At 33.6% G+C, this 16,908-nt stretch overlaps 2 protein-coding genes across 3 annotated transcripts; both read right to left on the reverse strand.

Annotated features, from left to right (window-relative positions):
• Window positions 1-7,717: 7,717 nt before the first annotated feature.
• Window positions 7,718-9,633, reverse strand: LOC129942486 (probable basic-leucine zipper transcription factor H). Its single transcript, XM_056051461.1, has 2 exons — window positions 9,557-9,633; window positions 7,718-9,470 (listed from the first exon to the last, which is right to left on the reverse strand). Exons 1-2 carry the CDS (start codon window positions 9,569-9,571, stop codon window positions 7,812-7,814), a joined length of 1,674 nt encoding a protein of 557 aa, XP_055907436.1. The 5' UTR covers window positions 9,572-9,633; the 3' UTR covers window positions 7,718-7,811.
• A 2,769-nt stretch (window positions 9,634-12,402) lies between these two features.
• LOC129943197 (uncharacterized) lies at window positions 12,403-16,271 on the reverse strand. 2 transcript variants are annotated; one of them, XM_056052481.1, is made up of 3 exons: window positions 14,675-16,271; window positions 14,466-14,595; window positions 12,403-14,388 (listed from the first exon to the last, which is right to left on the reverse strand). In XM_056052481.1, exon 3 carries the CDS (start codon window positions 14,386-14,388, stop codon window positions 12,505-12,507), a length of 1,884 nt encoding a protein of 627 aa, XP_055908456.1. In that variant the 5' UTR covers window positions 14,466-14,595; window positions 14,675-16,271; the 3' UTR covers window positions 12,403-12,504. The 2 variants fall into 2 exon arrangements, with proteins under 2 accessions (XP_055908456.1, XP_055908455.1); XM_056052480.1 differs by having other exon boundaries at window positions 14,466-16,271.
• Between the last annotated feature and the right edge of the window lie 637 nt (window positions 16,272-16,908).

Raw genomic sequence — 16,908 nt, forward strand, 5'->3', positions numbered from 1 at the left:
TAGGTCGTATCAAGTGAAATTAAGAAGATCTTTTTCCAACCTTTTCATTGCCAAATAAAAAGTTTGCCATGGAAGTCTCTATTTCCCGTAGCATGTGGATTCCATTGTTAGCACAGAAATTTATTGAATGTTAGCCTACAAAATTACGGTGCTTTTTCATATTATCTGTTCGGTATTGGCATAAAAACTGAAAACCTATATCCCTGAAATGATTCGCTCACAGGAATGGTTGGGAGTTGTAAGTCACAAGACGCTATTGTGTCTCCTAATTTATCAATTTATTTAGTAGTTTTTACTCGTTAAATATCAAAAGATGACAGCTTCAAAATTGGCAGCTGCATTTTAAACCAGCAAGACAACACCTTGTCTGTATTAGATAGATAGATGTATGCAATAGTTATACACCTTGGAGACATCCATCTCATTCAGCATACTAAGAACTTGTTCCTCTGATAAAAAGTCACTTCCAAGAATATTTCTTCCAGTTTCCCTTAAAGTTGGACACATTCCGAGGAAATGGATGACATTCTCTATTTCTGCTAAATTGCAAATAGTACACTCCAGTGGTAAATCGGATCTGCGCGGTATGAAGTTTAGGTTGAGTAGTTCGCTTTCTAACTTGACCATTTAAGCAATAACGTTTTTACATTATTTGCATCATGGAAGTAGTTCCCTTCTGCGAAATTATGGTTAAGCCTACTGTAAGTTGTTGTGAACAAGGACCCAACTGCTTCAGCTGCATATTCTGCTCTACAATTCTCATCTACCGCTTCTATAACATTGTACATTAAAGCTTCACTGTGCGATTAAAGCTTCACTGTGCGATACATCTTCCCCATTTAAATTGCAACCTTCTGCGAGACTCGACCACTGTACCAGTAATAAAAGCTGTAGGAGACTTTTATTACTAGTTTTCTAACAAGTCCGTATTCGTTCATACTGAAAACGTGAAGGAGATAATCCACTTGCATCTTTAGGATCTTTATGAATAGAGGTGATAGTCCGGTTTCCAGCATAATCACGTAATTTGGCGTATTTTTTTGGCAGATGAAATATTCTCTTCACATAATGTTATAAGAGTTTCACCACCGTGTAAAACCTTTTGCATCCCCATACTTACGAGCCACGTAAAAGAGTGCTTTCTGCAACTGCTCAAATACCTTATATTTACTACTGTTCGATATGTTTTCTTTTATAAAGTATCTTTTCAATGAAATATTAATTGCAGTTTTTACCTTTTGGAGTTTCTCGCTAAAATATTTCTCCAAAATCAGGTTTCTTGACAAAATTACTCCCATTTAAATTTTTAAGTTGCGAAAACTTAGTTTGAAAGACCTAATCAAGTGACTTGTAGTGTTCAATTTTCACAAGAAATTTTGTGTGTAAGTGTATCTTTTAGATGCAATAGCAACCCTAACCAGAAATTTTAGCTGATTAATATTTTTCCAAGTAAAATTGGAAACCACAAAAAGAAAACGAGTATATCAGCAGTAGGCAAACGAGGAGTATACAATTTAGTGACATCGAGCAAAACAAAATTGATATTGGACGATTTTTGCAAATTTTATGTCCAATAATTATGTACACAATATGTACATAAATGCATATTCATACATAGATATATACAAAGAAATGATTATATGAACGAAATTAGTTGATTGGGTTGTTTTTGGGTGGTGGGATTTGTTTTTTAAGCAAATTGACTTTAATTATTTTTTATTTTTTAGATGACTTTACGCGCTTGTGTCTTAAGTGGGTCAATTTTGTTTACCCACATATTTACCTACACGGACTTATTTAGTATAGAAAATAACTTAAGCTGGAAATATTGCTTATTTTTGATAATAATCAGGGGCGGTAAACTATATTCGCTAACCATAGATAATAAGTCCATCTATAGTGGGATGTTGATCTGATTTTTTGACTTTAAGTGTTAAAAGCTCTTAAATGAAATTCCAGAAAGTTGATCATATTTCATAAACTTAATAGAATAAGACAAGTTTTTGTAGTTTTGCTAAAATTCATGGTGATATATTTTTGGGTAAAAATGTTTTGAACAGTAGAACACCAGTATTTTAATTAAATAGATGTTACATTAAGTTAAGTTGAATCTCAAAAATTAATAAACTGGTGTATAAATTGAGGTTAGTTAAAAGTTAATAGAACATTCTGTGTCCATAAATAATACAGTGAGAAATTGCCAAAAGACGATCCGCAGTGGTTCGGTTTTACACATTATTTTTAAACGCAGAAAGAAAGGCCAGACCATATTGATGCTGTTTTTTAAATATATTTTCTTATTATGTATTTAAATAGCTTAGAAAATTAATAAAATTAGAGATTTAAGAGAAATAGATAAAAGCAAATTAGGTTTAATTTATTAAATATGAGGAAATTTGATATATTGATGGATTTAAAATGGCGGCAAGTTATTAAGTTAGGTTCTCTAATTATACTTCGATTTGGCGAGAAATAGGAAATTCCAAAAGGATATGCCAAACAAAGAGTATTCCATATTTCGATATTTTTAACTTCCCATAGGAAGTTATTGTAATGGGTTCGAATTTTCGAGTTAAAAATATTGACATTTCTCGACGTTTCAAGGTCCCTAGAAGATTTTTAAAAATATGTATAAATAACCAGAAGAGATATCGACTTCAAATACATTATGTTATTTGTAAGATTATAAGGCAGAAAGATGCAGACAGAGCTCTCAAGAAAATTGCGTGGGTGGTTTAAAAGAGGTAAAAACTTTGGTTAACCCTAAATATCTCACGAACAAATGACGCAATATATATTATATATTTTCACGTGATACCAAACCAATCTACATATATTTGGAAAAAAATCCAATTAACGGTTTTTTGTATAAATTAAAAAAAAAAACTGAAAAAAATTGGTCACCTAGAAAATTTTACGAATAAAAAATTATTTTAAATCCGAAACCATTTTGTGCAACGAAAAATAACTCCTGGTAAAATTTTGAGAACAATATAATTGGCAGTATGGGATGGAACAAAAGCATCGGAATGGTTTGAAACCAAAACTGGTTTAAAACAAGGATGTTTACTAAGTGCCATGCTGTTTGTCCTTTTCATAGACGATGTAACATCCTGTTTACCCGCCGGAATAAACATAGCTGACAAAGTTATAAAATGTTTCCTTTAGGCTGATGACCTGATTTTACTAGCTGAATCACCTGAAAGTTTACAGCTGATGATTAATAAGCTAAACAAATATTGTAATTCCTGGAACCTTATCATCAACCTTGATAAATCTAAAATTATGGTAGCAGGCTGTTCGAGAGGACGATGCTCACGAAGAGAGAAATGGTATTGCGGTAGAGAGAATATTGAAGTAGTCAAAACCTACAAGTACCTTGGAATCGATGTAACTCCAACCATCAATATGAAACAACATCTCTCTTCAAAACTTATCACAACGAAAAATGCCATTAATATTAGTTGGAATCTCCTATTGAAAAAGAAAGAGGTACCGAATTCAGCTAAATACAAGGTATATGAAGGGGTTCTACGTTCAATGATGTGCTATGGAGCTCAGGTGTGGGGCTTTCAAGAATTCGAGGAAGTCGAAAAACTACAAAGATTCTTCATCAAAAAAGTATTTCAGCTTCCTAAAAATACTCCAAATTACATGCTTCATCTCGAAACGGGACTAGCCACTCTTTATATATTCACTCTGAAACTACATGTTGACTACATCATAAAAGTTATCTCGACGTATAGTCAAGAAAGGCTGCAACACGTTCTAGGATTGTATGCTATCAGAAGGAATCATCCCTTTATACAAAAATGGAAAGAACTAGCTGAATCAGTCGACTCACCTTTGGATGTAAACATTGAAAGACCATTAGAACTCAGAAATCAAATTTATGCTATAATAAGAGAATTAGATATAAAACACAGAGAAAACTACACGAAAAAAGCACTAGAATCAGAAAACCGACTCATATACCCAACTCTAGTCCATAACCTCAACGAAAATAATTATTTCAAAGACTCGAATAGCTGCAGAAAAATATCGTTGTTGTTTAGAGCAAGAGGGGAACTCCTCAACTTGAATGGAACGTCTTTTAACAATAGCTAAACCAATTACTGCACACTATGTAATCAACATGCTAGAGAAGACACGTTTCATTTCATGGGTATTTGTCCAATATTGAGAAACTGGAGGATGCAGTATTTCCAAAAACCATCTTTAACCCTAGAGGAACTCAAGGAACTACTTAATGGACCGAATTGGGAAGCAATATATAAATACTGCAATGAAGCTCTAAATTATAGAAGACTAATTATTACGGAATTTATTTAGAATATTTAAGTTACATACAAGAACCTAGTAGGTACTATTATATAGGTCTCTCCGACAGACGGCAAATTTCGCCATTGTCATTTCATTCATTTAAAAATTGTAACAAAACAAAATGTTAAAACTGTGTTAAATAAATGAATCTTAATCTAAAAAAAATCTAAAAATCTAATTGACAGTTTTTTTACAAAAAAAAACAATACTAAAACTTGGTAAAAATTTACTTTCGACTCAAATAGCTTTTCAAAAATTAAAAATATTGTCTTCAAACTTTTTTATTTCACAGAAAATATTGGTTTCGATATTCAGAAGTTTTTTTATAAAAATCCAACAGTCCGTTTATTTAATAATAAACAAATAAAATCTACAAAAACTAGTACGCAAATTTGTTAAAAAATGATGTTCGGTTCTTGATATCTCTCAAATAAATTTCATTCATCCAATTTGTAAAAATTTTAAAAATGCTAATAAAATTGGTAAAAATTTGTTTTCGACTAAAAATCTATTTAACAAAACTAGATTGCCAAACTAAACTATTTCTTTATATGAAAAATATTGTTGGTAATTTTAAATGTTTTAAGAATAATTAAACTGACAACTTTGTTAACCCAACACATAAATCTACAAACTTTTAAGCAAGACAAAGCGACAGACAGGATGGGAAGTTATCAGCGTGGGTCGCATCATAGCCTCTTTATTTTCAATTTTTCCAAATTTGCAATCTTTCATTAAGCTCTTTTTTATAATCTTGAATAAGCTTAGAGGTAGGTACTCTTCTTCAATAGCAAGCAACAAAAAAAAGTCAGATATCATAAAACCATAACGCTCCGAATTAACGGTGACAGTCGTTCCGTCGTTGTTTTCGAAGGAGTAAGGTCCAATTACATCTCCGAACCAAAAAGCTCACCAAATAGTGACTTTTTGTCGATGTAATGGCCTCTCATCAAGATTTTCAGAACCCCAAGTACAATTTTCTTTATTAACATACTCACCGAGTGAGATTATGTGCTTCGTCGCTGAAGAAAATTTTGTTCGAAAAATCGCCCACTGCCTCTTCAAGCACCAATTCGATGTATCTACGACTTTGTGAATGGTCAGCTTAATGTTTTATCGAGACTTTATATGGATGTAGGTGTAGATCCAAATGCAAAATAAGCCATGATGCGCCGTAAGACAGTTCTAAATTCTGACAACTATGCGATATTTTCAGAGATACGAGTAAAACGATGATACACAGGCCTTACAATATCTGTAATCAATCCAGTCTCTTCAAATTTTTTGGTTTAACAACTTAGTTTGACAGAAATCGAATACTTATGAAAACATAAAATGGATAATCCGTTTTAACAGCTGTTAGTGCACCAATTAACATTTCTGCAGATTCTGGTAACAAAGTTTGGTAAATAATTGACGTTTGAGAATTTAGTTGTTATTGTATGACTGCGTATGAACAACAATGTTTTCTTTGGTGTTTAATAGGTACTATCAGTATTTAGAGGCAGAGATAATTTCTTCGTAAAGCGTTCTACATTTTTAGCCACTAGGATGGCCTGAAACGTTTTGCTGATAAGATTGATTATTGCCTTTATTGCCAAAGTTTTTAAAGCATTCACAGCCTGCTTTCAAACTAAAAGTTCTAGTGTTGTTACTCTTAAGGATGAGAATCGTTTATCGTCCTAATATTTTTTTGTTGAAGCCCACTTAAAAATAGTTACACTGTGTTGGGGGTTGCCAGTAGGGGGTTGCAATTTAAAGAGCGATTTTGTCTAATTTTAAATTTCCAGAAAAAGTTACTCCCAGAACATTTGTTTAACATTGAAGAGTAATAATTGTCTTTCGTAATTTTAATTTAATAAATGAACAATTTTAGAGGGGATAAGTTAACAAAATATCAGGAATAATTTATAATTTAATTTGTTTGAAGCTGAAAAAGGGGTCATTCGCCTTACTACGCGTAGATATTTACGCTATATTTGTTGACAAAAAATGTTTGCAAAATATCAAACAAATATTACAGCTTATGTATCTCTCTGTATAATAAAACAGTCGAGTCATTTTAGATAAAACTAAACTATATTTGTATTTAGTTTTACAATTTATTATACAAACAAATTATAAACGATGCGAAGATCGATTTTATGTTAAGCAACGTTGAAAGAATTGCCTTACTTTGTAGGGTCTATTCTAAAAGCTAAACGTACTCCAATTGACAGGGACCCCCCACAAAATTTCGTTCTCATCAAAACCATAGGTTTTTTTTAAATAAGGCAGCTAAGAAGCATTACGTTGCTGCTTTAAAAACGCATTGGCTTAGAAGAGATTACAGTGCATTCTATAGCATCAACACGATACAAAATGAAGGGTTTTTCTCATAAAAATATTGTTGACAGCATTTGAATTCTGAAATGGTTTTGTTCCATGATAGGTCACAGGCTCACAGGTTAGGTTAAGTTAGCAGATAAATCATGTAATCTCAAAGAGTGCATCAAACAGTAAAAAGCTTTAGTTCTCACTGAAAAATGCTAAAGAACAAACTATGTACTTATCATACATTACAAACATGGTTTCGAGATACACAAGAGACTTATAAATTATCATTATGACGTTTTCTTAAAAAAAAGTATTCTGTTTTCAAAATACAAAATTTTGATATACAGAATTTTTAGGTACAGCATTTTGATCATGCAGTATTTTGTACATACAATATTTTAAAAAACAGTATTTTTAGATACAGTATTTCATATACAGTACTTTGATCCATGCAGTATTTCGACCCCAACCATATTTATATTCGAAATTAGAGCAAATGTCAACATTTTAGCCGCAGTTGGATCCGACTTCTACTTTTATCTTCAGTGAAAAGGTTGTACTTGAAAAATTATATTTTACTACTGTTATTTTTGTCAAAAACATGCATCTGTTTCGAAAGCAAGCCAGAAACTTCAAAGTTGCAATACCCAAATAAATGTAAGCTCCATAGCAAGAGTAGTCTTTGAGATATCTGATTTTATCTGACTGATTTATCAATATTACTAAGCAGTTCCATCCATTTTTTGATCATAGAAATTTCACACAAAATTCTGGTCTTCTATTTAATGAGCGTTTAAATCATACGAAAAAAAAGAACTTAGCATAGTCTTGGACATACAGCAGACTCATTACTTCGACTTTTTGTACACTTGGATCTGTTTTAAACATTCATGTTGTCGGTATTATTTAGTTTTACATGGAGCACGTTTTAGTTACAATGTTTTGTGTGAAAAACCAATACTCAGACATCCTCCGATACAACTCTTAATAAAGCAGGAACTTTATGAAATGATTTTAAAAAACAAACATGATGTTTCTTTTTTTTGAAAATTGCTTTATTTTTTAATAAATATGTTTGTCATAAATATGCACAATATAAATATAATATAGTTAAGTTAAATTTAAATTTCGATTCGTTCCTTTTTCCTCTCGTTTCTTAATACTTTCCTTCCTTAAAGAATAACCGAATAGTATGGTGACATATTTGTAAAATCAAAAAGTGGCAATGGTGGTGGTGGTAGCGAAAAATTTGGCAAATTTCTAACTCGATTGTTAAAATACTGACATGTGTTTGGCTTATTCTGCACGGGAAGTGGTGCTGTTGGTTTGACTGATGGACTTCTTACCCAATTCATTGGCTTCTTTGGTCTTGAAACAGGAACTGTAGGTACTAGGGGTGGCTGGACTATTGGTAACACACCAAATGGTTGTGATTGGTAATAAGGATTATAGCCAATTGTCATACTATTCGGGCTACCAAAATCGTAATCATTGGCCCAGTTAATTGATGAGGATGCTGATGATCCAAAGGCTGGCAAAGTTTGTGATTGATAAGTGCTGGATGAAATTTGGTTTTGTTGTTGAGACTCAGAGTTCGACACAATTGGCGACTGCTTGCTTGAGGATACACTAACTTGTTGTTGAGCAGCTGAACTTGATTCCGGTTGTGATTGATGATTGTTGTTTGATGTTACACTTTCCTGTTGTTTTGATTCAGAGCTTGATTGATAAGTGCTGGATGATGATCCAATTTGCTGTTGTTGTTTTTGTTGTTGATGTTGCTCAGAACCCTGTGACCGAACACTTGACGACATACCAACTTGTTGCTGAGTCTCAGAGTTTGCATAATTTTGCGGTTGCGATTGAGATTGCAAATGCGATGAAATACTAACTCGTTGCGATTGGAAACGTTGGTTGTTGCCATTGTTGTTGTTGTATGTTGTCGTTTGGGCATGACCAAAAACATTTGGTTCTGACAAATAGGAAATTATGTCTTCGCTAACGTTGTCGTCTAAGGGAATCGTTGTTGCGGACTCAATATCAATCTGCGATGGTGTTGGCTCAGTTGTCTGCTCTGGTGATTCATCAGATGACGTCTGTTCGCCGTTTTGACTTAAGTTCTCATCAGACCCTGACGATTGGCCTCTAGCGTATTCATCGTCATTTTGATGATGACGAGTTGCCGTACTAGACTGATGGTTATGGTATACCGAGTTAAAACCATTATTTGGCACATAAGAAGCTACTCCCGGTGGGCTATAACGAACTGTTGGCCTTGAACTTTTCTTGCTGCTGCTCACTACATTTAAATTATTAGCCGTGACTACACTCGAAGCAATGGGCGCGTCATCGCTTGGTAAGAATTCATCAGAGCTAAAGAGATTCAAATGATGTGGGATATGGTGTCCTCCAAGGCTTCTGCCATGTGGGTAGTAATAGTTATACTGACGGAAGTGCTTGATGTAGAAACCATTCTCAGGGTTGCACTCCTTACAGAGGCACGATGTCTTTTTCCGATTACGTGTCGAAGGTCCAGTAATGTTGAAGTTCTGTTGGACTACTGCAAACTGACGTGCCTCTGGAAGTGAGCCAAATTGATCTGAAATCTCGAAGGCACTCTCGGGTATTGGTGCAGTTGTAGTTTCAATCACTGGAGTATTCAAAGTCTCCGCAGCAGGGCATGGTGTCGTGGTTTCAAATGAAGTGTCCGATTCCACCGATGACGACAGGTCTTCAATTGATGTAACTTCAAATGGCATGCCTACCGAATAGCCCGAAACTGCATAGCTGTCCAATTGAGTCGTCAACAATGCCAGAATTATTATTGCAACCTTAAGACAAAAATAATTTTTAAAAAAAGTTACATTTTGTTGATCTTGCAAATTCAAAAGTTCTATAAAACTATATATAAACTTACTTGTAGCGAAACCATATCGCCCTAATTTTTTGCGTTTGTTATAACTTTTCACGCAGCCTATAAACGCTGCAATGTTTTTAAAACTGAGAAATATAAATTGTGTGAATTTATATAAAGATTTTATGAGGAGAGTTTAATGAGTGATATGATTTGAACTTAGTAGATAAGTGATACAAAAGACTTCTTTAGACAATGAGAGATTATGGTGAATTGATATGATTTTTTTATTATCATAATTACGTGTTTTCTTCTATAGTTATGCATATAAGTTTTATATCACAAGTGCAATCTATGTCACGTAATTTGATTCGATATGAATTTGTAGGCCATCAAAAAACACCTACCAATTTTGTTTTCTCTTAAAATAGACAGACATTTGTAAAAGAAGTCACATTGCCTATATGAGTAATTAGCCACCATAGCTGTTGGTATATTATGGAAATAGGGTTACCATACCTATATATTCTTCTCTATACATATTCGTGTTCTATTTTAAGTTAACTTTAGGTAAGCATAATTAAATTGGAAGCTGAATTGTTCAACCTCAAGACACCAATTAAATTTTATATGGTCCAAAAATAAGATTATTAATGAAAGTTTATTATGAAAATGGATGTCAGTATTGCCAGGTTTTTGAAAAATCAATAACTTGCTTTTAAATGCCCGATTAAAAATTAAAGTAGTTGATTCAGTACAGGGTCCTTCTTTAATAGAGAAGTGATAGGCCACAGACATTTTCTACTGCTGAAGTTGAACAATTTATGGATTATGTTGGCCATTAGCAAAGTTCGCCTGGCCAACTTACATCGTCGTTATTCAAATATGGATCGATGACACCTCCCACCAGCTTAAAATCCATACTAAAAAGAGGTTGGGATTCAAGGTTAGAAGCCAATATATTTCTTTTTTTCGAAATCCGTTTTTTTTCTTCAGTTTTTAGTTATTTTTTATAGGTTTTTGTATTTTGTACAAAGAGTTGACAATTGGATTCATCTAAGAAATTAACTAAAACCTAACAAATTTATTAAGCATATATGGTACAAAAAAAGTTTGAATTAAATTTCTATTTTTGTTCCCAATTTATTTTGAACCTAAATTGCAATTTTCTGACCTAAGACCTTTTTAACAAACGCCAGGGAATTGATATTGAAATCGAAATTAATTTTTACTATCTTTTGATAGTATTTTGTTGGGGTTCTATTTTTAAGTTGAACATTTTTAGAATTCATACCAAATTGGTATTACGTCACAATGTATGATATATAATTTAATTGAAGTCGCTACCGTTATTGTTAACTATTTTTAAAATTTCTGTAGTAAAGAAACCATTTTCGCAAAATTTATATCAAGAAGATATCTCCACTAGTTCTTAAGAAATGGCTGACGAAAATAGTTATTTTGAACGTACCGAAATAGACAATTTCATTGACGTACTAGTTTATCCAGAAATAAGTCTTAGGGGCTTTAACCTGTCTTAAAGTTTTCTAGAACCAGATCTATATTGATAAATACCGCTGTCTATAGTCGTTTACCTTCAACTACTTGGTCAGTGGAACTTTTTACGGTTTCACAATTCGAAATTCTCCAACTCTTTGAAAGACCGAGTTGTTGTGGAAAACTCGTATCCAAAATGGACTGCCGCGGATTCTTTGGATATCGGAAACATTTCTTACTGTTCACTAAGAAACGTTTACTAAGTGAATTGACTAAAATCCAATAACAATATTTTAAATATTAGTCTCGGGATAACGGATTTTTGGCGACCGTAAAATTTACCGAATTGCATACAACAATTCAATTTTACAAATACATAAACACTTCTTGTTGAGCTCTATAATCCTTTTGTGATTTGGCATAAGCCTGATTCAATGATAACTATTCTTACAGATGTCGCTACCAATTTTCTAAGCTTTCAAACTTTAGGTTGAAACCCTTTTACAACAATTATTTGTGATTCGATTTTTTTCTTTTTTTAGTTTTTTGGACAAATCCTACTGTTTTTTTCATATGTGAATATTGGTACTGATGTCTGTCCTCAAAAAATCACTTAAATTATTTTGTACTATAATGGAAGCAAATGTGGAAAAATTACTTATTGTAAGTTTTTTCGATTTTGACGTCTGGAGGAAGTGTCAAATTGATCCATTGTTCAGTTACCTATCGCCTGTGTGTTCTGCAATATTTTCAACAACAAAAACTACACTGATTTTTGTACAGTGGTAGTGGTAGTAGTAATTTGTTTTTAGAAAACTATAGGGCGACATCTGTTGCGTTATTTGATTAACTTCATGTGTCACACATTACATAGCGGCAATTTGACAGTTGTTTATACCGAAATATACACAGTAAAGAAAAACAGCTGTTATGTAATTAAGTTTATTAAAATTCTTATATATATCACAAAATAAGCATAAATGAATCCGCTTTGTTCAAGGCCACTTATAGCCATCAATAGTTCTCATCACTGAAATCAATCATTATTACTTTTTTGACAGATTGGTTATAGCTTTCGTTTCATGGTAAAAACCAATTGCAGCTACTGTTATAGTTAATACGATTTTAACTCAATTGACAAAATCAAGGCATATTTCAGCAACCGTAATCCACTCACAAGTCTAATTCAGGTGCACTCAAACCAATTATCGAAAAAATTGTAATCATACCATAACAATTTCGAATCTTTTCGAAATGAATTAAGTGTCTTTATCTCAGAGTTATGAGGCTTTAGAAAGAGTCAGTAATGGAGTGTCAAAATGAATTTAATCAAAATTAGACGAAAGTAAAATTTTAAAATCGTCAATCAAACCAAGCAAAAGTTACACATAAAATTAACAACAATGCCCAAATCTTTTTAGTCAAAAACAAATTGACAAATTTTTATTTACAGATAAATATTTAAATATCTTTCACATAACAAATCTCTACACCAAAAAGTAATTCTATTCTTTTTATGGTTTTTGAGTTTCTGAATCATTAGGATGTTGCACATTTTGTGAATCTGCTTTTGGTTCCTCAACTTGTGTTCCTCTAGACACTGATTCTTGTTGAATATTTGGTCTGCTATTGAACTCAGTTTGGTCTTCTTTGTCTGCTAGATAATGATTTATATAGTTTGCGAGGTGTTGTCTTCTAGAATTTCTGTAAGGTCTACGTCCTGAACCTGGCTCTTGAGAAGGATGAGGCTGTCGTGGAGTAATCACTTCAGTGTTTGGTGTTCCAACCGATACAAAATGATCTACTGGACCTTCATTGATTATTTGATAGCCATGCTCGTCCACCTGTCCGTTTGGTTGTCGTGGGCGTTGAGAATAAGAACCACGATGATTTTGGCCCAATTCATTAACCACTTGATAGCCATCCCTATTGTAATGTTGGTCATTTTGATGGTTATGACTTTCTCCACCGCAGCCGCAGCCTTGCTGATGATTGTCTCTGTGGGAATGTTCATCTCTATAGTTTGGTTGGGAGGTATAACTTGGTGCGTGGTTTACAGGGTAAGACGGTCTGTCTTGAGGACCATAAAACTGTGATGGAATGCTTGGTTGTGAGTTATGGGTAGGAATACTTTGGACAGCAATATTTTGGGTAGGAATATTCTGAACCGCATCATAAGAAGGGATTTGTGGTTGATATGATGGTCCATCCCGTGGAACATACGAAGGAATTGAAACTGGAATTGGAACTTCATGTTGTACTGGAACATTTTGGTATGAATTTTGTGGAACGCTCTGTGGGATACTCTGATGTTTCAAATGCTCAACATTTGACAACTGCGAGGTTGAATAATTTCGGTCGTATTCGTAAACTGTTGCAGGTGGAATTGCCAAAGGTTCGGCGGCATAGATTCTCTGCGGTGGAGGTGGTGGTGGTGAGGAGTAAATATTTTCAATAGGAGCTTGGGAATACACTGGAGCTGGAACTTGTGCATAGGAATTTTGTGGAACCTGGTGTTGGTGATGGTGGTGGTGGTGGTTTTGCACCCTGCTGCCGTATTCTCCTTCATTGGTAATTGACGGAGTCTGAGGATACAATGGAACTGGGACACTTGCATAGGAAGTCTGTGGAACATGTTGGTGATGCTGTGGAAATTGAATCTGTGCTGGAAGACCTTCATTGTGCATTGTTGGCAATGGTAAATTGTCCACATATGGTGCTGGTGATGGTGGTGGAGGTGGATTTCCATAATAATTCTGTGACGTGGGATAGTTATTTTGTGGTTGAATTGGAACATCTTCTATGTACTGTGGAATTTGGGGTTGAACATTATGTGGAACTGAAACTGGAACTGAAACTGGAACCTGTGGTCTATTATGTTGGTAATTTTGAGTTTCGGGTACTTCTCCAGTGTGTACCAACTCATAGCCTCCTATATTTTGAGGAAGTTTAATCTCATTAGGTTGTGTTGCTGGTAGATGGAATCCATTATTGGGTCTCTGGTAGTATGATTGTTGCTGCGGTGGAGGTGGTGGAGGTGATACTCCACCGTCAAACAATGGTACTGGAGGCGGCCTGTATGTTTGTGCAGGATCATTATATCCATTTAAATGAGACACTTGTTGTACTGATGGTCCATCTCGTGGAACATACTGTGGAAGTGGAACTGATGGTCCATAAGAATTGTGAGGTAAGGAGTTTGCGCTACTGTAATCATTATTTGGTTGATGATGATGCAACATTTCATGATATGGTTGCATAGTTCCATCTCGATTGTGGTTATAATTTCGGTCATAATTTCTTTCATAGTTTCTATCATAATTTCCAGGATATGAATTTTGTTGGGAATTATATCCTTTAAATTGAATTAACACTATCAACAGCACAATAAACCGCATCTGATTGAAAAAAGAAAAATGTGGAAATTTAAAAGTTAAAATTCTTTGTCTATATAAATTTTATAAATAAATGTTACCTTATTGGCAGGTGTTATGATGCACTCGAGTAAAATAGAATAATAAAAGACTTTAAAACAATGATGTTGTTTTTATATGCATACACGTCGAAATTCCATTAATCATTTCAAAACTGTGATTCAGATTGTGCTTTATAGTTCAATTATGTATTATATGCAAACAAACAATAAATAGTTTTTAATTATTTAATTATGAAAAAGGCACATACCTACATACATTGTTGATAATATTTTTTTTTTCATTTTTAATGTTAAACAATTTTTCGACGTGGGAACATATTATATTTGATATTAAATTCCACGAATTAGTATAGCTGAAATGTAGCTTAAGTAGAAGCATTGGTTTTGTGCAAATCTTTCAAAATTTTTCATTTAAAAATGTGCTTGTTGCACGAAAAAAAAAAAGTTATTTTGGGAACATGAAGCGGAACGGTGCTCCACATTTTAGAGGAAAATTGGTCTAGTGATAACACCACACCATGGTCCTTACCAAAATGATTATTTCTGTGGATGTATTGACTTATTGATAGGAACATGTTCACTTCAAGGACTATTTACATGGGAGTGACCAACGAATGAACGAATATTCGTCTATTATGACAATTCTTTGACATTTCAGAAGACTTGAATAAAATGTTTAGGTTAAGGGTCTTGCACATGAGAGTGAACAACGAATAAACGAATATACGAACAAATATGTGATTTACACATTTCAAAAAATCAATTTTCAAACAAAAACACATTTTAATTATATAAAACCAATTCACACCAATGTATGTTAGGATAATAAAATATGCATTTTGTTCTCTAAAACAAGAAAATTTGGTAGTAACGAATTTCAGTGTGGTTGCTACGAACTGTCAAACTCTGTTTACGTTCCACATAAAATCCACACTGAAAAAAATAAATTGTTTGTTCAAAAGGGTAATTATAAATTGACAGTTCGTCGCTGTTTGCGAATAGAAATAAAGCTCATGTGGAATAAAAGTCAAAGTATGCGAATCTCCACAATTCGCAGTTCGTAGCTCATGTGCAAGATGCCTTAAGGCGCAAACATCTTCTTCGTTGAAGTGTGGATGGTATGTGGAAGTTGAATTGAGTTTGACGGTTTGTGACTATCAGATTGTAGTTCGCAACGAACAATTTGTTTTCTTAAATTTCTCTTATTTTGGCAATAAAGAATCTAATTTTAATACTTAAGATTAACTAAAGCTATATTTCAACATTTGTGTTTACAATATACACAGATTTAAGGTTTGTAAATTGTTTAAATTGTCTAGTCGTTAAGTGTCAAATTATAATTCCAACATTAACTTATAGGACTTTCAAAATACATCACTTAACAATGCCCTCAGATAAAGGGTATTGTTTTTAGGGATATCATAACGTAACGAAAAATTACCATGAACTGTACAAAAGATTCCCAATCATTACATTATTTTTAAGTTTAACAAAGAATTTAGAAGTATGCGGGCTAATTATTTCGTCACAGGAGTCGCGCCGCCCCAGGTAAGACTTTGTAAGGTATTCGTGAAACCACATTTTCGGTTGAGCTATGTTTTTGTTTTTCTTACTGCACCTGATGCACTTCGTAAAGGCTTATATCTTGGTTTTGTTACATTCGCTAAAAAAAATTGTCAGCTTACGAAATCGAAGGAGGAGCTTGTCTAGCTTGCTATTTTTCTGACCTAGCGCAGTAATTCAACCACTATGGGGTTTTTTAATTAGGGCGGGTAGAGGTTGTGTGTAGATGTTGATAAAAAAGATAAAGATGGTTTTTCAGCCAAAATTGGGAACCTCCTACCAAGTCCCAACGCAAAAGTTGCCAAGTTGAAGTCTGCGAAAGTTCGAGTTCGAGAACGTACGGGTTGTTGATTGGTTGTTAACTGAACCAGTCGTCTCAAATTCGGTTACCAAGCGTTGAATAGTAGACTGTGAAGGGCCACTTCGGCTACCTTTACATTGGCGTAATGCGGAATAATAAAGTTTTATCATTTGATATAGCATAACCAATTGAATAATAAACAAGAGGTTTGACAGATGTCACCAAAACAAAATGGCCGTCACGGGATGCCAAAATCTACCCACGCCAAAAAACTATATAATTAGTTGAGCCAAATAGTAATATTGGAAACAAAAAATAGAGACTTCATCGATGACTTCAAGATGCCAAAATTGTATCCCTGGACGGTTGTTTTCTTTTAATTAAGAAAGCAATATTAAATAATCTTAAGGAATTCTCAATTCGTCGGAAATACCTGGATTACCACATCATAATTTACAACTTAAAATCGGTTCCAATACTATCATTTTGCACAATATTGACCAACTCAACTCAATTATGGAATGGAACCAGATTGACTGTGAAAGAGCTCATACTATAAAAAAAGGTTCAAAGGACAAAATATTTTAATTCCACGTATCCCAATGATTTCAACGAACT

Source organism: Eupeodes corollae, chromosome 1 (genome assembly GCF_945859685.1).
Source record: "Eupeodes corollae chromosome 1, idEupCoro1.1, whole genome shotgun sequence".
NCBI classification, from domain to species: domain Eukaryota; kingdom Metazoa; phylum Arthropoda; class Insecta; order Diptera; family Syrphidae; genus Eupeodes; species Eupeodes corollae.

Excerpts from the sequence above, each read along its gene's own strand:
- LOC129943197 (XM_056052481.1), bottom strand. The coding sequence starts at position 14,388 with ATGCGGTTTATTGTGCTGTTGATAGTGTTAATTCAATTTAAAGGATAT.